The 21,623-nt window shown below is 44.2% G+C and overlaps 2 protein-coding genes across 2 annotated transcripts; both read left to right on the top strand.

Moving 5' to 3' along the window:
• The first annotated feature begins 147 nt into the window (after positions 1-147).
• Positions 148-5,451, top strand: smyd4 (SET and MYND domain containing 4). The gene is made up of 10 exons (XM_076750758.1): positions 148-356; positions 581-725; positions 1,114-1,203; positions 2,114-3,092; positions 3,222-3,488; positions 3,643-3,848; positions 3,965-4,112; positions 4,215-4,331; positions 4,996-5,119; positions 5,243-5,451. Exons 1-10 carry the CDS (start codon positions 223-225, stop codon positions 5,364-5,366), a joined length of 2,334 nt encoding a protein of 777 aa, XP_076606873.1. The 5' UTR covers positions 148-222; the 3' UTR covers positions 5,367-5,451.
• A 13,643-nt stretch (positions 5,452-19,094) lies between these two features.
• Positions 19,095-21,222, top strand: tpbgl (trophoblast glycoprotein like). Its single transcript, XM_076750854.1, has one exon. The coding sequence runs from the start codon at positions 19,291-19,293 to the stop codon at positions 20,362-20,364; it is 1,074 nt and encodes a 357-aa protein (XP_076606969.1). The 5' UTR covers positions 19,095-19,290; the 3' UTR covers positions 20,365-21,222.
• The last annotated feature ends 401 nt before the right edge of the window (positions 21,223-21,623 follow it).

Below are 21,623 nucleotides of genomic sequence, written 5' to 3' on the forward strand. Positions count from 1 at the left end.
ATCATAAATAAGGTTAAAAAAGGTTTTTAATCGCCGAAAATCCTGTTGAACTTCCCTTGACAGCATGGGTTTCGACTGTACTGCTTTTCTTTCGAATGTTGGCGCCGGAAACAGTCTTCTGATCCACGCTAACTTGACAGTTTTCCGGACTGCTGCGGGCTGACGTGAAACTGACTGAAAACAAACCCCTGGTTAGCCCATGTGGTTTTGTTATAGTTCACGATGGACCTGCCGTGTGTCCAGTGGCAAGATCACGTCTCACAGAAATGGACCGCACTCCAACCCGAGCTAAAGGAACACTTTACATCCCTGTCTGAAATAGATGATGTTTTTAAATGTGCTCTAACTCTGACAACGTGAGTAGCTAGCTTAGCGCTACTTCTGTAGTTTTATACATGTTGGTTTCTAGACACTATCTGAGCAATCTGAGACCACAGTTTATTATCTTAATAAAGGCTCATGTGAATATAGGCTTTCTCAGAACTTGTCTATGACTATAAACAATAAATCCCAAATTTCCTGCTGCTGGGGCACGCTCAGAGGCACTCATTTAGTTGTGCTCTTCATTTTTGTTTCATAGCCAAGATGACCTGGACTTCGTGCAGTCAATCTCTGCAGGATGCTCTGTGCAGAAGGACACACAGCAAGCGGCCAAATGCAGGGAGAGGGGCAACTCCTGCTTCAAGACCAGAGACTACACTGCAGCTGCTCTGCACTACTCACAGGTGAAAGGAAAATGAGACTGTATTGTTCCATATGAGCCAGAAAATAGAAACTTCAATCCACTTCTGGGAAAAATTGGACCGTGTTAAAATCCACTATTCCATTATTGAACTGTTTAAGTTAATTTTGTACTTATGGGAACATTAGAAGATGGCTGAAAATGATTTTTAATGTAGTAATAGGTCTGATGCAGTGCAAAAGTAACAACAGTCATCTGATGGAGTTGTTACACAGCAGGTGAAATCTCCATAAATTGGTCCAAAATCAGATGTTACTCTAAATATAAAGTGTTAGTACTTTGCAAATGGCAGTACACCTTAAACATGGCATGCTTGCTTGTCCTGATTAACATGTATCGACCTCCAGCTTCTTTGTCTCCTGTCATGACAGGGCGTGTGTTTTGCTCCCCTAAGTTCAGAGCAGCTGTCTCTGTGCTATGCCAACCGCTCGGCTGCGCTCTACCATCTGCAGCACTACCAGGTGAGTTGGCGCCACCTTCAGCAATCGAATAATGAGGTCGTGTCATACATGCGGTTATCATTAAAACCTGTTCAGACCAGTTCTGCTTAATATTAGTTGTAGTCGTTCAACAGATTGTGTCATTGTGAGTCTGAACAGCGCTTGACTGCAGGAATCCTGCAGGGAAATATTCTCATTATTTTTTATTATATGTTTAATTATATTTAATTATATGTAGAGTACCCTCGCATGCTGTGGATACTAAAAGTCCACACAAATAGCAGATGATTTGCTTGAGCACATAAATAAGTGGTTTTATGGGAGAACAGTTTAATCACTTAATTTGACTCTTTCACATGTATCATGTGACATTAAAGTGAATTCTTCACGAGGCCACCCTGGTAATGTATAATTTTCCCTGCAGGAAATCTTTCCGGGAACTCATGAAATGAGAAATTATTATAGATGTACCTCTGAGGGCAGGGGTTCAGACTCCATAACGCCTCATTTAATCAAGTGATTGGCAAATTGACTCAACCTTGTTTCATTAATTAAATTCTTCCAGAATCTTTTATGTGCTGTTGTTACTACTTGCCTATGGCTAAATGGCCCTATGGATGAAATATGAAATGAACAGGATGATCACTCATTCTGTGGCCTTCTCAAGTTTAAGTAGATCAGTGATGAAGCTCCAGCCACGACTGATGCCACAGTGACCACTCAGATAGCTTTATGGTTCCTTTCTCAGTCTTCTCAGGTCAGCATCTCCTGGATAAGGTTTAGATCTGCGCTCAGTCCTAGACTTGTCTCAAAGTCTTAAAGATAAAATGCTGACTTAAATAAGCTAACAAAATGTCAGTCATCTTTTGGTTTAGCTCACAAGCTTGGATTTTGTCATGGCTCACGTTCCAGGGTTTCTGCTTTTCTTCAGGAATCCCTTAATGACATGGACAGAGCTCTAAACAACGGCTATCCCTCTCAGCTTGTCCACAAACTGGAAGAGCGTCGTGCACAGTGCCTGAAGCACCTCTCTGCAGGTCAGAAGGTGAAAGGGGTTCATCACAATCCAGCCTCAAACGATCATAAAGGTCCAGACAGAGAGGGGCCGCTCACATTTGGGATTAGTCCTCAAGCCGCTGTTGGCTTCAGCCTGGAGAAAGGTCGACACCTGGTGGCTGCAGAGAGAATAGCAGCTGGGGAGGTTATCCTCAGTGAAAGGCCGTACAGCTGTGTCCTTATACCAGGAATGGTGGAGGTGAAAGGTGAGGGAGCAAGGCAGGACACGGAGAGAGGAGTGTTGTTTGGAATGGAGCACAGGCGCTGTCACAGGTGTTTGACTGAAACACTGTGTCCCGTGCCGTGTGAGGGGTGTAGTTCCAGCCGATACTGCTCAGCTTCCTGTCAGCGGGACGCCTGGGAAGAACATCACCGCTGGGAGTGTCCACTGGGAGCAGATCTGATGGTGATGGGTGTGATGTCGCAGCTCGCTCTGAGGGTAACACTGAAGGCGGGGTTAAAAAACATTCAAATTGCCCGGGGTCCAATCAGAGACGAGTACACAAAGTCAGTGCCAACCTGTCTTATCAGAGAGTCCAGGGATTCTGATCCATGTCATAATTCATACTACGGTGACTCTTACCTGAGCGTGTTTCACCTGCTGCATCACCTGAATCGCCACAGCTCTGGCCTGCGCTTCCTGTGTGCTGTCACCGCAGCAACGCTCTACCTGAAGCTCCGTAAGGCAGGACATCCACCTGCATCGTGGGACCTCAGCAGACCCTCGGGTAAAGGCGAGGAGGCAGGTGTTGCAGATCGGAGCTCGGAGCTATGGCTGCTGGGAAGTGCAGTCCTGAGACACATCCTGCAGCTGAGGTGTAACGCCCAGGCAGTCGTCATGCTGCAAGATACAGGTGACTCACAGGTGTTAGCAAACATTGACATACTGTAACTGCATTCATGGTTATACTATAACAGAATTTGTGCTTTTTAATGACGACTATGAGTGACCTTAATGTTTCGGTTCTTACATTTCTCCTCAGGGGCAGCAAACTCGCCGGTGCAGTCCAGCAGGGAATTCCGCATCGCTACTGCAATATTCCCAACTCTTAGTCTTCTGAATCACTCCTGCTGTCCCAACACCAGCCTGGTGTTCAGCACTGGAACCGGCGCTGCTCCCTCTGGTTCAGATGTGTCTGCAGACCTGAGTGAGAGTGAAGCTGAGGACAGAAGCACAGCCCGCGGAGTCACTGTAACTGTCAGAGCAGCCAAAGTTATCCCTCCTGGACAAGAGATCCTGCACTGCTATGGTAAGAAAATGTGTCATTTTGATGAGTCCAGTGAAGCATTGTTTGGGTGCAGACATATTTCGTAAGATGCAGGGGTGAGTAGCAGAATTTTTACAGCACTCTCCGCTGAAATTACTGCTTCTGATGTGCTGTGTTGTTCTGTTGCTGTTGTCAGGTCCCCACAGCAGCAGGACGGTGACACAAGAACGCCAGCGTCTCCTGCAGGAACAGTACTACTTCCTGTGTCAGTGTGAGGCGTGCACTCGGCAGGAGGAGGAGGGGGAGGGTACAGAGGGCAGACAGAAGTCATCAGGTGGTGGTCCAGGAGGTAGTCCACGTGACTTGGGTCTCCGGTGCGGCAAGTGCAAAGGATCTCTTCAAGTAAGTTTTAATTTGTGTTTGTTATGCGTGATTAATTGTACTGATCTCTGATATATTCTTCTTTTGAGATTTAACTTGCTATTGTTGACCTTTGAGGCCCTTTATGTGATTTTCAGAAGCGCAGTGAGGACAGAGGAATAGCATTTATATGTTCGCAGTCATCCTGTGGCCATCGCATGTCTTCCTCTGAAGTGAGCCACAGGCTGCAGGAGATCAGGGTCCGCCTGGAGGAGGCCGTGGACCTCATGGAGGGAGAAAGGCCAGGTGGGTGTGATGCAATATGCAGATAGAGTGATGTGTGTGCCATTTGTTCAAGAGGCCTTTTCATACATCTCTGTGTTATTCTCCTGCTCTGCACTCCATCAGATGAGGCTCTGAGACTGTTGAAAAGGACCCAGGGTCAGTCTGCACTGATCCTCACACAGACACACCCTCTACAGGGGGAGCTGGCAGATGCCATGGCCAGAGCATATGCTACGAAAGGTGAGAATAACAGCTCATGCATATTAGCAGATGAGCTTTGTGGTCAAAACACCCCTACTGTTTCATGTGGTGCCCATCTGTTTAGGTAGATTTACCTAAATGATGGCGATGGGCAGGTGCAGGGGGTATGTTTGTGCTTTGTTCTGTCTGTCTGTTAGCAGGATATATATCTATGTGTGTGTGTGTGTGTGTGTGTGTGTGTGTGTGCGTATTCATGAAAACCTTCTAACGGTCATTAATAGCAGCAGGGATGTCCGTCGGTTTGTCTCCATTGAAGTGAAATAAAAGCCATGTTTTAATTACACATCTAGATGAATAAATAGACATAATGGTCATAATGGTACACCAGTGTACCATTGATTGCACTGGTTTCACATAAAGGAGCATATATATTCTGTAACACACATAAACAGCATCAAGCAAGAGCATTCACTTTTTGTGTGTTTCAGCAGAAATGAAAAAATGCAGCCGTAGTAACAGTAACAGGAGAGCAGAACTAAGAGCTACTGAACAACCACACTGATGACTGGCCAAATGTTGTCGAGCTAAACCCAAGAAACCAAAAGGGTGTCAAATAAATCACTGTGACCTTTACTGAGTCGTGAGCAGAGTCGTGCACAGTTCACATTTTTCAGCCCTCATACTGCTTTGTGTCTGTCTGCAGGTGACTGGAATAACGCAGCCTCCCATCTGGAGCGAAGCACTGTAGCTATTGGCTCCCAGTACGGAGAAGATAGTATTGAGCTGGGTCGTCAACTCTTCAAATTAGCTCAGCTGCACTTCAATGGGTGAGTGTGTTGTACAGACAGCGATGAAAATTCTGTTTTCACTGTACAACTAAATGTACTGACTGAGGATCTTAGTAGAAATAACAGCTCTTCTTTGCTCTCTTTCTCCTCTCCTTCTCTCAGTGGTGCCAGAGGCCCGGCCCTCTCTGTCATCCCCAAGGTCAGACGCCTCCTCTGTCTTCACTGTGGCCCTCACTGTCATGAAATACAGGAGCTGCAATGTATGGAAGACTGTCTACGAGGGTAGTCTTACTCATACACAAGGGCAAAAACCTTTAGGATAAAATGACGTGTTTGAACTCTGTAAACTGATTAAAATCTGTGAAATTTTCTCTGTGTTTCTGTATGTATTCAGAAACTGATATATTACTATTTCTAAGCACTCGTGTGTGTACATATACAGGCACATTTATACTGATATACAGTATATAAGTATACTGTTCTAGAGGCGACATGCAAGTCTGCACAGCTACCAAATGGCCACAGGTGTACATGCAGTTGATTGTGGCTCTCTGACCTGTTGGTGTCAGAATGTATCCATCAGTAATTTCAATTTCATGCTTCAGTGGCACTCTTGCAGTGTGAGGCAACTTATCCACCAGCTACTTCCAGGTTACATGTACTTCTCTTAATGAGACTGAAGTAATTGTGTGCCTTTTTCATGGCTGTGTTTAAGAAATGGTTTACACCCCATCAAGCTGATCAATCTATACAATCTGCAAATACCCTCGGCTACTATATACATAAATAGGTAACCCTCTGACCTTTAGGTGGCAGCAGTTATCCACAGACAAATTCAATTTCATGCTTCGATGGGCGGAAAGCAAGATGCTGCTCTGGCTCTTGAACCTACAGTACCCACCCCATGTCCTCCAAGACCTTATACATTCAACTTAAAAGTCTTTATGAACCTATTAATGTTATAAGGTTTTTAGTTTTTTCCTCCTATCTCAGCTTGTAATCAATCAGTCACTGTTGGACGAGGACTAATTCCTGGTGTGCCACATAAACGGCTGGAAAATAAGAGGTCCGATCACTGTGAGCTCTGCTGTAGAGGTTCATTGGTTTCCAGACATGAGGGCCCGCTTCGGTTAAGCAAAGACAATAAAATCACGATCGCAGCTGGAACTCCTGAGGCGTCTGCCAGTTAGACATCACCAGTATCTGGAGGGCAGCCAATCCGACAGACGTGGATCCGTACTTACAGGGAGTCAAGGTCAAGTCAAAAAACTCAGAGAGGCAGCTGGTGGAATCAGCTGAGGAGTCGCGTAAGGGGGAACGCAAAAGGCTCCACGGGGCAGGTTCCCGCTGATTATTTCCATGACGAGGTTGCTGCAGGTCATTCGTGAATCACTGGAACTTAGCTTAAAGAATAAGACATTATCACAGGGATTATTCTATCATTTATTATACTCTGTCAGTGTAGGGCTGCAACTAAAGCAAACAAACCTATACACGCTATACAAGACATACCTCAGGATGCTATACTATAAAGTCAGAGTAACTCCAGGTTGTATTATATATAAGAAACACTTTCTCAGAGAACTGAATCATACCGGTGCACAGTCTGTATCCACTCTGCAAACAATGCATTTTTACATTCCAGTGAACTTGCTAGGGTATGGAGTTACTGTCCTCTCAAATCCCTCTTTTATGCAGTTTATCCTCTAATGAGCTACTGTATATTAATGCAATGTTAACATGACGTGTCAGATAATGTCTCCTTACAGCGGGAGAGCCACCGATGCAGCTTAAAATCTGCAAACATAGAGCCGGAGATAACATTGATTACATAGACGTGAATTGATGCAGCGTACAATGGGAGATGTTCACTAATGTAGCTTAACATCCCCTCATGTACGAGCCTGTCATTAACATAGTTGTAATAGTAATCCGAGAAATATTAAAGCTGCAGTATTGAATGTTAAAATCCAGTAATGCCCCTCTCCAAACACAACTGATATAAAAAAAAAGGCTTCGTCAGGTTCCAGTTGTTGTACGTCTTTGCACTCCCCCCACTCACACGCATACACACAAACTCTTCATTCATGTTTTTCTGAGATATTTCTGTTTGCTTGCTTGCATTTGTACGCTCAGCCTTGTGTGTTTCTATATCAGTCAGAAGCTCAGGGAGAAAAATGTGAGCTCGTGTTCAAAAGGAAAAACACAAGCAAAGTAAATATTGCGAAGCAGGGACGAGGGAGGAAGACAGCCGGCATGAGTAAGACTGCAGACATCTCCTTGCTGCTCCAGTATCAGATCACTGACTGTCCAGTGCCACTTGAGGCCATTTCCAGCAGCTGGGATCTTATCAGATGTCTTGCTATACATAATGCAATCAAAACTGGCCAGACTGCAAACAAAAAGCTGTCGCGTGTGTATTCTGTAACAAGGCCTGCGTCAATATCTGTAACACAGACCGACCGAGTTACTAACAGCTGAGCGGGAGCGTGTCTTGTGTAAACTGCTGGTGTTCGCCATTACAACCACCCCTGCATGAATTATACACACAACTGTAACCATAACAATGAACTCTGACCTTCAGTGTGAAGGTATGGACTCGACTCATAGAGTGACAGAAAAGACCAACACACTGACTGTCAAGTCCTCACCTGACACACAGTTTAAGCACTTAGTAATGGCCACATCATCAGACTGACCACAAGCTGCCTTTATCACTACTTAGAAAACAGCAAATGTCTAATGAGATCGATTGTGTACCCTTAACAATGCAGTGCTCACAAACTTCAATAACGATACCCTGAAGCTACTGAATATTTAAAATATATATCAAAAAGAGCTGAATATCTGAGAGTCAAAAGAGCCTGGATTTCCATCCCAAATCACTAACGACTCCAGCAATTTGGTACTGCACTGCTATTAAGTTTGTGGATTCACAAGAGACAGATTCAAACAAGACGTGGAGTTTACAGCTGCACCAGCAGTCCTGTGAGGCTTCACTGTAAAGAAGCCAAATCATTAAATGGAGCAAACAAATATAAAATATGAAATGGGATTGCCAGCGTTAACAAGCTGAATATTTGCACCAAACTGCACAGTAATCCATCCGACAGCCGAGATATTTCGCTCTCAGCCACGAATACTAACCTCATGGTGGTGCTGGAGGAAATGTGAGAGGTTGAGAAATCTGTCTGGACCAAAGACAAGGACAGTGTGGACAGACAGACTGATCCTCCATAGAGCCATGCATGGCTAAAAGAAATGGTCAAAACTGATGCAGCAGAGCAGATTTTCTGACTTTTAACTCTCAACATGAGTTAAGCTGCAGAGACTATGGGTCCCACTGTTCCCACAATGCAACACATTTTAAATTAGACCCTCCTTACCTGATAAACACCTACATGTTTCAAGAGCTCCCAGTGTCTAACACAGCTTTTGCAGCAAAAAATAGTGGCCTCCAAGCTCAAGGCCATGATTACCCCGCTGCCACCACTCAGGTTATTTTGGTCACACTGCACAAAGCTCCTCCAGAGCCTCAGGAGACATAATACAAGTGTTTTCACAGGTACTCCTCATTATAAGTAAACTGATCCTGATGTGTGAAACTAGTGGAGTGCCCCCTCGCTGTTTGGCTTCTGTTCTTTTGCTTTGGAGTTTCGTTTTCAGGCATAACTGTCAGTTTATCTGCCAACAGAAAGGCAGATGCCCAGTGCTTAAAATCACTGCCACTAAAGTGCAAAGGTCAAGGTCAGAAAAGCCCAAAAGACAACCAGAAACTTTAAAAAAAGCTCTGTTGTCATACTGAAACTACTCACCTTTAAGCTCTTAATCATATTTTTACAGTTCAATAGTTTTTTTCTTGCGATCATAATTTCCTTTCATTTTGTACCTACTCAGTAAAAACCCCACTGGCCTCCCTTTCACCACTTATCCATCAACCTGCACTTCAAATCCTCCCACGCAAACCCCTGCGGAGGGTTTCATGTTCACCTTTATCGAACAAAAAAAAAAAAAGTTACATGAGCCCCTCACTTTACACTGCGAGAGCTCCGACCCCCTCATGCTCTCCTATGTCTGCGCCTGCCTTTAAGTGGATTTGCTCCCTCAGTCAGTATCCTCGATGCTCCATCTTTCAGCCCCTCTCTCCGCGGCAGAGGACATCTGATACATGATGCAGACGATGCTAATGTGGCTGGTGCTCATGTAAAAATAAAATCCCCATCGCTCCCTCACACAAGCAAGGTTATTACTGACTATTATGGAAATGGCTGACAGTAAATAATAGTCACTCAAGACTGAACGTTAAGCACAGTGATGTGTTTAAAAGTTTGGAAAGACTCGGGTTGGTCTCAATTTCTGCTGGAGCAAAAATAGAAACGCTCATTTGTTCTTGCTTGCACTTGCAGGCAACAGTTTCAACATCCAAACCATGATTAGAAAGAGAGAGAGGAAGGGCTTGTGGGCTGAATGAGAATCATGATCTATGTGTTTGAGGGCTGGTGTAATATCGGCTGCAGAGGCGGGGGCTTGCTAAATTTGGCATGTGTGTATGAGAGACGTGTGCACGGCTGGACGAGATGAGGGTCAGCTGGGCCGGCACACCCGCCGGCAATCAGTCTCCTAACACAGTTCACCTTGCTGGAACGCAGTCACACACCTATGAATAAGCAGTCTGAACCGTACAAGGTGAGGGCTTGATTGGCACTTTAATCTTCGGCATTTTTAGCCATGCTAGTGTAGCACCTTTGGGGATGGCAGTCTTTAGTTCGGCTGACCAATTTAGTTCCAGCTGAAATCATTCTGACAACTGTTGGATGGATTGCCATGACATTTAATGAAGAGATTCATGCTTCCCATGTTCAATTTTATGATCAAATACACGCAAAACTGCCATCCCCATCAGCCTCTGCTCTGCTTTGTTCTTATAGTGCTAATTAGTAACTGTTAGCATGCTAATATGGCAAAACATGATAATCATGGCAGAGATTACACCTGCTTAGCAGCAGCGTGTTGGTGTCACCGTGAGCTTGTTTTGCTCATGTATGTGGTTAGCATGTTGAAGTTAGCATTTAGCTTAAAGTCTCACTGCATAGCTTCACAAAGCTGCTAGCATGGCTGTGGACTCGCAGTCCAGTTTCCTTGTTTAAAAGCTTGAGAAGCTAAAGTTTGACCTTTCTTATATGAGCTGATTCTTGTCATTAAATCCTAAAGTGACATTTTTATTTTGCATAATTGTTAAAATCATCATCCACACATTATCTCCCGTAATGACAGTTGCTGTTGTTGACAGACTGTGTGGAGGAATGCCTTCTCCTGCCCACTGACTACGGCCTGCTCGCTTGTTACGATGTTCCCAGATATGAACGCAGAATATTGCCGACATTATTCATCCCACTCCAGGGGATAATAACCCCGGTGACATATTTCGAACTTTAAAAAGCAAATAAAAAAAAATATTCAGGAGAAAGTCGCCCTTGGGGAAATTTATTTATTTACTTCGTTTATATTCTGTGGTGTCAGCACTCCCCTCTGCCGCCCGGGGTACTAAATATGTTAACTGTAGAATAGAAGGCCTGCAACTCTTCCTCTTTTTCATAACTGCTATAAAAGTATATTCACCCGACAAAGCAATGATAATATAAGCAGGACATATTTTGTGTGTGTTTGATGAAGCTTTAGTGAGGCTTGAGTTTTCTAAAACAGGCTCATATAAAACCGTAGATCTATCTTGTCCAGCCAAAGGGGTAAAAGCTAAGAATAGGTCCCTCTCTTTCTCCTCTCCAGATAAAAATAATGACCTCTCCTTTTTAATAAGCTCCACCATAATAAATGTAAGATAATCTCTCCCTCCTCCTTGTCCATCTATCCATGCCTCCTTTTCCCTGCAAATGTCCTGCTCTGTTCTCAGCCGTAATGGCTCGAGTATTTTCAGCAACGTGGTGAAATGTGGATGGATGGTGATGAAGACATTTCCCTCTATGACCGCTCACGCTTCTCCTTCATCAGCTGTCCCTCCCTGTAATGTGCAATGTGATCCTTTATTGCTCTTTGTAGGCAAATTTCCTTTTCACTTTCTGCCTTCATAAGAGGAGTGCAGGATCAGCTGCAGAGCAGGTAGGGATTTGGTGTCGTGTGCAAGGACACTTCAGCAGGGATAATGCCTGCTGGTCCTCTCCTGCTGACAAAGGGTCTCCCTTCTGCCTTTTTAGTCTGAAAGAGCTTGGTCAGTTGATTATCTGGAGGCAGTGATGGTGCTCAGATCTTTAATGATGTAAAAGTAGTCTGTTACATGTAATAAGCCTTAATTCATTCGAACCACTCAAGTAAAAGTCCCCTGTGAGAGATATATGATTATATATGGCATTTTTAGACTGTTAATACTGATGCAACATTGTCTAAGCAACGTATTACTGTTGTAGCTGGTCAAGGTGGAGCTGGTTTTGGTCAGTAAGGGTAGGTGATTCTTCACAGGAACACAAAATAAATCTGGGGGGTCATGAGATGATTCATGGGGCAGGAAAAATGTAAAAGCTCAGCAGCTTCTGGACTTTGCTTTTTCGGTGAAATATTGGATAGTTTAACCTCTGTGGGTTTTGAACAGTCATTTAAATAAAAACCATCTCAGAAGTGTCGAGAGGAAATGTCTTTGGTGGAGCTACTAACAAGAAATGTGACAAGGCACAGCTTTTTAGTAAGGGGCCACAAGCCCAAAAGACTGCGAATCTTTGACAGTACACGGATTTTATAAGCTTATCACATTTTTTTGTTGAAATGCAAAATAACTTGGAACTACAGCCATCAAATAAATGCAGCGGAGGAAAAGGTGCAACACTTCCTCTGAAATGTGGAGTAGAAGTATAAAGCAGGAGTAAACACTCTAAATGTACGTTCCTCCACTGTCTGCTGACTGCTAACTACCTTCCTCGACCACACAGGTCGTGCAGATCTCACATCTCTCAGCAGCTACAAATGCATCAATTACTGAATAAGTGAGAGGCGAGAGCACCAGACTCTGGTCGCCGCTCGTCCATCTCCACAGCGTCCTGCTGCTGTGGGTGCAGAGCAGCACAGCGGCGGCGTGCCCTGGAAAGTTCACCCTGACTGTGGGCAGAAGTGATGAGCCGTCTACAGTAGTTGCTGATGGATGGAGGGTACAACTGCTCTGATTGCCTGGCCCTGCCAAACATAAATACTGTCTCTTACTTTGCCCCTTCAGGACAGCCTGACAGCATCAAGGTTTATTGAAAGAGGCTGAGGGAGTGATGTCAGACTGGCTATGCTACAATGAACATCTATGGCTCTGTTTATTTGCCCCTTTAATTTACAGTCTATTTGAATAGCCTAGCATTGGTATTTAACAGTTAAGTCACTGGTTTCAACACACTGTCACTTGATTATCTGATGACCTCTCTGGACTCTGGAAACTCACCCTGACTGATGTTACTTCTGACCCCAGTCTGACTGCATACTTAAACAAAGTGTATATAAGGTTGAGTATCAGCATTGTATTGTTTTCTCTACATAAAATGTGTCCATCTATTATAGGGCTGCCCAAAGAGTTGGTCTGGATTAAAAAAAATTAAGAATCAATTTAAAACATTACAATATAAAGAGCTGTTTATGTTTTATTTTTGTGAGGTAAAATTATCTTTAAATACGTAGGATCTTTAATTATTCACCCCTTTTCATAATCTGAGCAGGGCGGCACAGGAAGTGACACAGGAAGTCAGTCCATTTTGCATCTTAATACAATACATTAGGTGTCTGCTTTTGCTCCAGGCCCACCATTAAGTTTCAATTTCGGTCCTCCAGAAGAATTTTGTGCACTCCTGATCTGTTATATGGGACCACCATGTTATTGGACTCAACAAAGAAAGAAATACAGTATTTATAGTGCAATTATCTAATAGACAAGTGGAAGCAATTCTCCCTATTCCAAAACATTTTATCCGTATAGTGGCACTGAAACTGGATCACCTACCAGTGGCACTGACTAACCTCTTCTAACAGGACTGGCGGCAGGCCAGCGTCTTGCCCGGACTCAGGCAGTAGGTTCACTTTCCAAGGTGTCACTGATACACTTCACCCTTCAGCATGAGTGTCTTAACTGCCATGGGGACCTCGGCGTCCTCAGTCAATGACAGCCAGAAGGACAAACAGCGGTCACCTGAACATCAGATATCAACTGTTTTGTAATTTGATCTAAACAGAGACACTGCAAGCCAAGTATCCATATCGTTTGTCGTGCTCGTCAGAAACTCAAAGTTCATTATGGGCCGGGAAGAGATATAAATTAATCCAACTGGCTGCTGGAGGAGTCACTATTGTGTAATTTTGTGTAAAGCCATCAGGACCTTTGGGAAACTGAAAAACCTTCTTGACCAAACAAATGCTGAAATAAACCAGAAGACCTCTTGTGTCACTCTTATATCAACTGATTGTTACATGATCATTACATAATCAGTCTTCTTAAACTTACAGATATGTCAGTAAAACGTTAAAAAAAACTTCATGGTGTAGGCACGGCTCAAAAGTCCTACATAACACTTGAGAGCAAAAATGGCCTCTTGGATATGAATCAATAAAAACATAGCTTGTGCAGGTGAAGCTGAATTACCTGCTTATGTAATGAATTCAAAGAGCCGCATATCTGTTTAGAGAGGAAAGTGCGTGAACGTGATTTCACTACTCCCCTGAACTATTGATTTCCACATCAGATTACATTCAGACTCTAAATCATAAGAGTTTGAGCGCCGTGGAATACCACTGAGTGAACGCGATGCATCATGCCCCCAGTCCAGACTGTAATGTGAAAAATGATGAATTTATGCATCACAGTGACGAAAAGGTTGGAAAACATCCTTCATCTGCAGCCTCGAAATGGAATATTAACTTTTCATTATATGCAGGATATTTGGTGGGCAAGTAAGATGGTTAATGGAATATTAGATTTATTATGATATTATTTGAATAAATTATTTCATACGATATAATAATATATAAGGAAAAGAAAAATGACTAAGCAATTTTTTCTTTGGTCTTCATTTTTTTGTTCTTTGTTGAGTTTGTTTCAACTTAACTTGAACAAATGGTTTTTATTTTGTTTTTATATCCAAGTCATTGTCATTTACTGCTGTTGTCTTTATTGTATCCCATATCGCATTTTTGCATTTTTTCTTCTTCTTATCATTATTATGTGTCTGAAAATCCCAGAATCCAACAAAGACGACATATTCCACATCTGTACGCATCTGCATGTGTTTTATGTTCTGTTATGACATGGACTCAGTGATTCCTCTGATCACGTTATAGTTTTCCACTCTGGGCACACAGAGTGATCAGCAGCCACAACTAAGTCCTCTGATTGAGTGACTTGGCTTTGTTTGGCCGGTTGTGTCTGTCTGGCGACGGCTCACTCCATTACAAGTCTAAATGACTAATTAATGGTCCTGGGACAGGTGACACCGGCTCCTCAAGATCCATTTACACCCTCATCACCACAAGGGCTCTGACTGAACTCCACCGCACTTCTTCACTTCTCCCTCACCTCCGTCCTCTCCTCTCCTCACTCATCCCCCTCATCTCTTATTCATCGGGCGGTGGAGTACTGTTTAAGGAGCAGGTCTGCGGATAGACAGACGGGGCAGATTGAGAGACAGGTGGACTGGACAAATAGGGGCACGGCTGCATTTGAGATGGGAGGGAGAGAGAGATAGCGAGGCCGGTGATGTGTTACTATCTTTACTGCTCTCTTCAACTCTGAGGTATTTTGCAGGAGTTTGTCTGGAGGGAGATAGATGAACCCTGATTTCCACCTGCCTACCAGCACAACGCACCCACACTCCTCTCTGAAGAGTTTTATGTTGTTGGTCAGATAGATACTATCAGACCCTGTACGTGTGTGTGTGTGTGTGTGGACCTGTATTACTCATGTGTGGGGACATAAAGCTGTTTGCACAATCATATTGTGGGGAACCACCTTCATTACGGGGACAAAACTCAAGTCGCCATAATGTAAATCATTCAATTTTAGAGTTAAAGTTAGGGAAAGGTTAGGCTCAGGTTAGGGTAAGGGTTATGGTTAGGCAAGTAGTGGTTATGGTTATGTTTAGGGTAAGTCTCCAGGAAATGAATGAAAGTCTATGTAATGTCCCCAAAAGTGATGGAAACATGACTCCATGTCTGTATGTGTGTGTGTGTAAACCACATTATTCACAGTTGCTACAGAGTCCTTCAACTTCTCACCCCCGGTTGCTTTTTTAAGTGATGGACACTATCAAACATCCCCCCCCCCCCACACACACACACACGCACGCACACACACGCACACAGTGCAAGGAGAAAGATTAAAGGAGATTTTAGATGAAACTACTGTTACCCATGAGCACCCTGGCGCACCACAGTACGTCCCCTGCCACCCATCTAATGGACAGCAGCAGGATAAGTGTGTGTGTGTGTGTGTGTGTGTGTGTGTGCTCCTAGCCGGTAATGATCCTGCACATACAAAAGCTCCTTGAGTCACTTTCATAGCTAACAGAGTTATGCCTCTGCAGAGAAGCAACGAAATTTTCACTTTTATTAAAGTTAGTCCTCAAGCTTTAAGTCCTTTTCATGCAAAACTTAAATGAGCATTGCTAATCCGTCAAAGGTAAGAAGAAGGGCAGAATCCATTGAAGATGGAATACGGCAAACCGGGTGAAGGAGAAAGCAGTTTGGCGTGGTTGTTAAAGAGAGCAATCTGTTATTTAAAGGTCATGATTTCAGAATGGGTTTCTGAATGCAGCACCACTGTGACTTTGGAAAAGGGGAATTGGAAGGGCAAAACTGTTTCACGCCTCGCAATATAATGCAATGTAATGGAACAGCACCTCAATCGTTATTTGAATAACATCTCTTTGGCACGTTCACAACCAAAACCACACATCAAAAGCATTATTAGCACAGCCCATACCCAGTTTATCCACAAACAGCAATGCTCTTTCTTTCATCCACTGTACCGACTATTTTCTGCATTGGGATACCTTCAAGCCTTGACTGTTACATGGCATATGCATGCCTGTGTCCTTGGGTCACACTGGATTGCATTTAATTAAGAGTGAGTCCAGCATGTGTCAGTCATGTACCAGCTGGTGGGAGGACGAAGGACAGATTAGGTTGGCCATTAAAACAAGGTTAATGAATGACGAATGATGCGGCTTGGATGAAGGAGGGAATCAAAATGTGGGAGCAGACTGCAGGAGCAATTTGCAGTGGAAATCGAAATTCTACACACAAGCACACAAGAAATGTAATTGTGCACATGTACACACGCAAAAAAAAACAGTATGCAGCTGCTAAAACTCGCCCGCCAAGGCTACTGCCCACTGGTGACCCACAAGTTTACACACACACAAACTGTAGTCGGGCGATAGGGATGGGCAGCCTTGAGGAAATCAATTACGAGGTTCAGTGTCAAGTTGAAGGCCACGAGGAGGGCACCATAACAATATCCCAGCAACGGCCTGTGAATAGCAGCCACCACTAAATCAGCTCTCTGCACCGGCAGATAGAGCGGACACCTGTGGAGCAGGCGAGGATCCTGAGAGGAGAAGAGGACCGAGCAGATGTCCTTGTTTGTTTGGAGGAAGAAATACTATCCCATATGCCTTAACAGGCAAAACAGCCTGATGGCCCTTTGTGCTTATCAGGAACGCCAGCGGTAAAGCCATTCTCCATCATTCGGTATCTCTTCTGTCCTGTTGTCTCTTTGTCTCAGTTTCTTATTCTCACTGTCTCCCAGTGTTTATATTTACATCCCCACCAAAGCCATTTCTGTCCATCCGCTCCAGATTTAGTGCTCTTGGGCATGACAGCGAAGTGCAGTAAGCGCAAGACTCCCCAGTGTCATGGCCCCTATTAAATACAAACAAACACTATGGGTCTAAATGTCCTCCATGGTTCCTTTTGTCCTTTAAAGGAGGAGTATGTCATTTTGGGAAATACGCTTATTTGCTTTCTTGCTGTAAGTCTCGATATCTGTTCAATTTCAATGTCACAGCATATACTGGTACAGCACAAGAGTCTATTGTCCAACATCATTCCCCCAACCTAACCAGTGCTGCAGTGGTTTTAATGGAGAGTTTTTCGAGAGCTTTTCAACAAGGACAAACAAGGACAAATGAGTGTAATGTCTGGGGTGTCCACATACTTTCAGCTACATGGAATACCTGCATATATACAGCTGGTGAGACTATACATAGGCTGGATATATAGCAGAGGGTCAAAATCATTGAAACAATTATTATGAGTTAATGATTCATCCAGATGATGTTCAGCAATACTTTGAATATGTTTTCACAAAAAAAGCCAATTACTATTATACATTGTCCTGTTCCTTTTCTGTGCAGTCCAGAGAAATGTCCTCATAAGGCTGCAGAAAACAGAAAAGGCTGGCACTCACAGACAAGGCAGACTGCAGATGCACCTTTTGCTTATCAGGACAGAAAACGCACACCATGGTCTGATGCTCTTTGTCTTGGTGTGAGCTCTCAGTCACTCGGTAAACACACACACACACACACACAAACACACACAGAGAGAGAGAAAGAGCGAAAAAGAAGAAGAGTTCGGCCCTCTGTGACTGTGATTAGGTGTCAGTAAGGATGTTGAACGACAGCTTCCTGTTACTCTGCATCTGCTCCAATTAAGTAAACCCCAAATGGTTGGATTTGAAGTTGGCTTGTTGGGTTGTCATCCTGAGTGTTATTTTGGTATCCAGTATCTGTTCTGTTCGCTGTCTGCACTCAGAAATAAGTGCACCGCTCTGCCATTTGGAGCTCTCCGTGCTGCTGAACCTCTCGCCTTCTCTGACTTCTCTCCTTCTGTATTTTTTTGTTCTTCCTCAGCTCCTGTTGTATTTGTTGTTTGCTTAAGCTTGTTCCTCTTTTCTTCGTTCCTTCCCTTCATCTTTTTATTGTTGGCAGCTTCTGTTTTGGCATCCTTTTGAACACACAAGTTCCTTTAAGGCGCAGTACTGTAGGGCTCGGGAGAGCTGTCCATAGGGCTGAACCTCTGACTCTCTTCCTATGAACACTGACACACTTAATTAAACTGATACATTCTGCACTTCTCACTTATTTATGTCCTTCTCTAAGCACTTTGTTCAGCACAGAATTATCCTGGCTGCTGGGGGACTAGTGAAAACATTGTCAGAGGTTTCCACTTAGGATAAAAGATGCTTTGTACCAGCCGTCTTCAAGCCACCATATTTCTTTATTAGAGTTAAACTCACCTCACTCTCATTATTTCCAGGCTTGAATGTGAAACTCTCTTGGTCCCCGGCATGTAATGACGGATCAGTCCCATGTCAGTCCAGCACCACATGCCCCATGCAAATCTGTGTTGGAAGCGGTTTATGTATTCAAGCTTATTGATTTGTTTGCCAACTCCATACTGTAGACGTGGAGAGCGTGGCCAACTCCCCAAAAGCGAGTTTTCTCCACCATAGCCCCATTAAACAGGCTCCACTGCCCACACATAATAACAGCAACTGATCTACAACAAACACAATATGCCATAAATTAAGGCCGCAAGAATGGAAACGTGGTGTGGGAGGAAATGACAAAATCTCTTGGAGTTTAAATTATCCTACAACCATCTGGTCATGATAAATGGGCTCATTTTGCTGTTCAAACTGGGAAAATTGGGTTTGAGGAGACAGTAACTCAAGAGTCTGTCTTCAGGCAGCAACATGTGAATATTAAAATTATTTTACTCTCAACAACATTAATAGAATCAGTGTTTCAGTATTAAATGGCCTCTTCTGCTGATCCGATTTCTAAAATAAGTATAATTTAGGATGGCTTGGGAGCACTTGCACTGGCGTACTGCCTCTCTCTCTCTCTCTCTCTCTCTCTCTCTCCCTCTCTCTCTCTCTCTCTCTCTCTCAGTGACAGGCGTCAAAAATACCACCAAGGGAGGGCAGATCAGCAGCTTTCCACACTCGGCTGTTTTCCACCGTCCCATGCGTAAAATACCTCCCTGAAAACTCATCTTTTCTCCAGACGGGGACGCAACGCGCCGAGATGACCGTGGAAAGCTTCTGTTTTCTGTCCTGATGGTTCAAAGTAACCGGTGCCGGACCGAGTCGACTTTACATGCCTGAGAGGATTGTAGTCGGATAAATCTTTGCAAGACACATCGGCATCTAGGCGAGCTGCTCGGAGACTAACATGAGGGAGAAGACGTGGATATTTCACAGTGCCGACAACGCAAAGTGTCTTTTCTCTCTTTGGAATCAGTGGTGTTTGTGTTACGCAGCAGTGGTGTGTTTGTTGTTCTCGCCTGTCAGGACGGACGATGCCTGCCCGTCGTCCTGCGTCTGTGCCAGAGACTCCGGGACAGTGACCTGTCGTGATGGAGAGGACGCTGAGGTACCGGGAGACATACCGGTCTGGACGTCCACCCTGATACTTAAGGGGAGAAACATCTCAACTTTACAGCGCGGTGCGTTCATGATCAACGGCACGGAGTCGGACATGACAACACTTTCGCTGTCCTACAACGGAATACAGGCTATTGAACCCTACGCCTTCCTGGGACTCCCCCGGTTGCATTTGCTGGATCTGAGCCACAATCAGTTGGAGTCTATCTCGGCCAGGGCGTTCCACGGGTTACTGGAGCTGCGCTCTCTTTACCTAAACGACTCTCTTTTGCCTCCGGCCACCATGCAGCTCTCAAATGCGCTCAGCACACAAAGTTTGCACAACCTCCACAGACTGGAGCTGGCGGGTAACAGCCTGAAGTCTATACCCCTTATGAGATTAGACATCTATAACCTGCACGCATTGGTGCTGATAAATAACTCAATAGAGAGCATTGGCCCGGAAAACGTAACCAATTTGTACCAGCTGCGGCGCATACGCGTCTACTTGTCTTTGAACCCGTTCCGGTGCAACTGTGAACTGGAGGCGTTTTACTACTGGTTGAAGAACTCATCCCAGTGCCCGGATGCACAGCGCGTCCTGTGCAGCGAGCCAGAGGCCAAGAGGGGGGTTCCCGTGGAGAAGCTCCGAAGGGAGGACGTGGATTGTATGAATGAAAACCTTGAGGCGGTTTCGTACGTGTTCCTCGGTATAGTGCTGGCCCTGATAGGGGTGGTGTTTCTCATGGTGCTGTATCTGAACCGAGGAGGCATCAAACGATGGCTCAACAACATCAGAGAGGCGTGTAGAGACCAGATGGAGGTCTACCATTACCGCTACGAGCAGGACTCGGACCCGAGACTGGCCAACGTGGCTGTTTGACCAGCTGAAACGTCAGACCACTTCTCTACAGTGAGAGGGAAGGATAGGCAGTGTTTCTGGGAAGGATGGCGAGTCAGAGATGTACTTCATCATAAAGACTGGGAAGATTTCCTGGCAGTGTCCTGTCACAATCGAGTTAAACACCAGTTTCATCATTTTCAGCAGCTGGCCAATTAACTGCAATTATCCCTCTCACACTGGAATATGCACAGAGCCAAAGACACTCAAAAGACTATAAGAGACTATTATTGTACATATTGTACAAATATATAGTATCTCCTCAAGACAGGAATGCTTTTCATGCATCATTTTACGCAGTCTACGGCAGCTTGTCAGACTTAGTATTATTTATCTTATTAACCAAGTGACAAATATACAGTAAAGGTATATAGAATTTCTGATTTGCAAAGATGCAATGAAACGGTGAATCAGTGTGATTAAAACTGCAGCCCTTGCAAACTGCTGCAAGCTAATAGTCTGCATTCAGGAAACCCTGCAGGGAATACAATGTATTTCTGTTTGTAATCTGCAGATGAAGAGAGTGCATAATGTAATAAGAGAGAGAGGAAAAAAAAGTGGTAGAGAAGGCAGAAAAGATGAGGCAAGGATGTTTGTTGGAGTGCCATGTTCATGCAAGCGGGCGATGCTGGAGTAAACTGTCAGGTTTCATCATCAACCACATGGCACAAGTCACCAACCTCGTCTTTATGAGCAGCCTTTGATCTCTGAAAATAGCACACGTGCATCATTCGAGCGGCAGGGCAGTTTATCGGTGAAGGGGTGAAAGAGGAAGAGACAGAATCTAACCATGCATGTGATTGTTGTAGGCATAGAAAACCAACCCAAACATTAATAAAAAAGGTCAAACACAAATGGTGAGTTAGCAGTGTTCTTTACGTCAGGACATTTTACCATCACTGTCAGGAAACGTTGCCTTCGTGCAGCACTGTGCCGGACGTTAAACAGAAGAAATGTTTCCAAGTTGTATTTTGTTTACAGAAAAAAAAGTAAATATGCTAAAAGCAGGTGTATCTGTACCTCTGGGCCCACCAGAAAAGGACTAGACTATCTCATCCACTTCTTCTTTTAAAGCACCAAGGAGTGTAAGGCTGGCAGAGGTCTGCACAGAGAGAAATGTAACAGAAAGGCATCTCAGCGTTAATCTCATCAGCACCGTGACTAATAAAGCATGGTGAATGATGATCGACCTGTGGAGTCAGTATCTCTCTATAGCCTGGAGCTCATCAACCCTCTTAACT

Source organism: Chaetodon auriga, chromosome 15, assembly GCF_051107435.1.
Source record: "Chaetodon auriga isolate fChaAug3 chromosome 15, fChaAug3.hap1, whole genome shotgun sequence".
NCBI classification, from domain to species: Eukaryota; Metazoa; Chordata; class Actinopteri; order Chaetodontiformes; family Chaetodontidae; genus Chaetodon; species Chaetodon auriga.

What these genes read in the sequence shown, in the direction of transcription:
- smyd4 (XM_076750758.1), top strand. Translation starts at nt 223, where the DNA reads ATGGACCTGCCGTGTGTCCAGTGGCAAGATCACGTCTCACAGAAATGG. An exon ending in CTGCTCTGCACTACTCACAG is followed by an intron (nt 726 to 1,113) that starts GTGAAAGGAAAA and finishes CTGTCATGACAG; the next exon opens with GGCGTGTGTTTTGCTCCCCT. An exon ending in CAGAGCATATGCTACGAAAG is followed by an intron (nt 4,332 to 4,995) that starts GTGAGAATAACA and finishes GTCTGTCTGCAG; the next exon opens with GTGACTGGAATAACGCAGCC.
- tpbgl (XM_076750854.1), top strand. Translation starts at nt 19,291, where the DNA reads ATGAGGGAGAAGACGTGGATATTTCACAGTGCCGACAACGCAAAGTGT.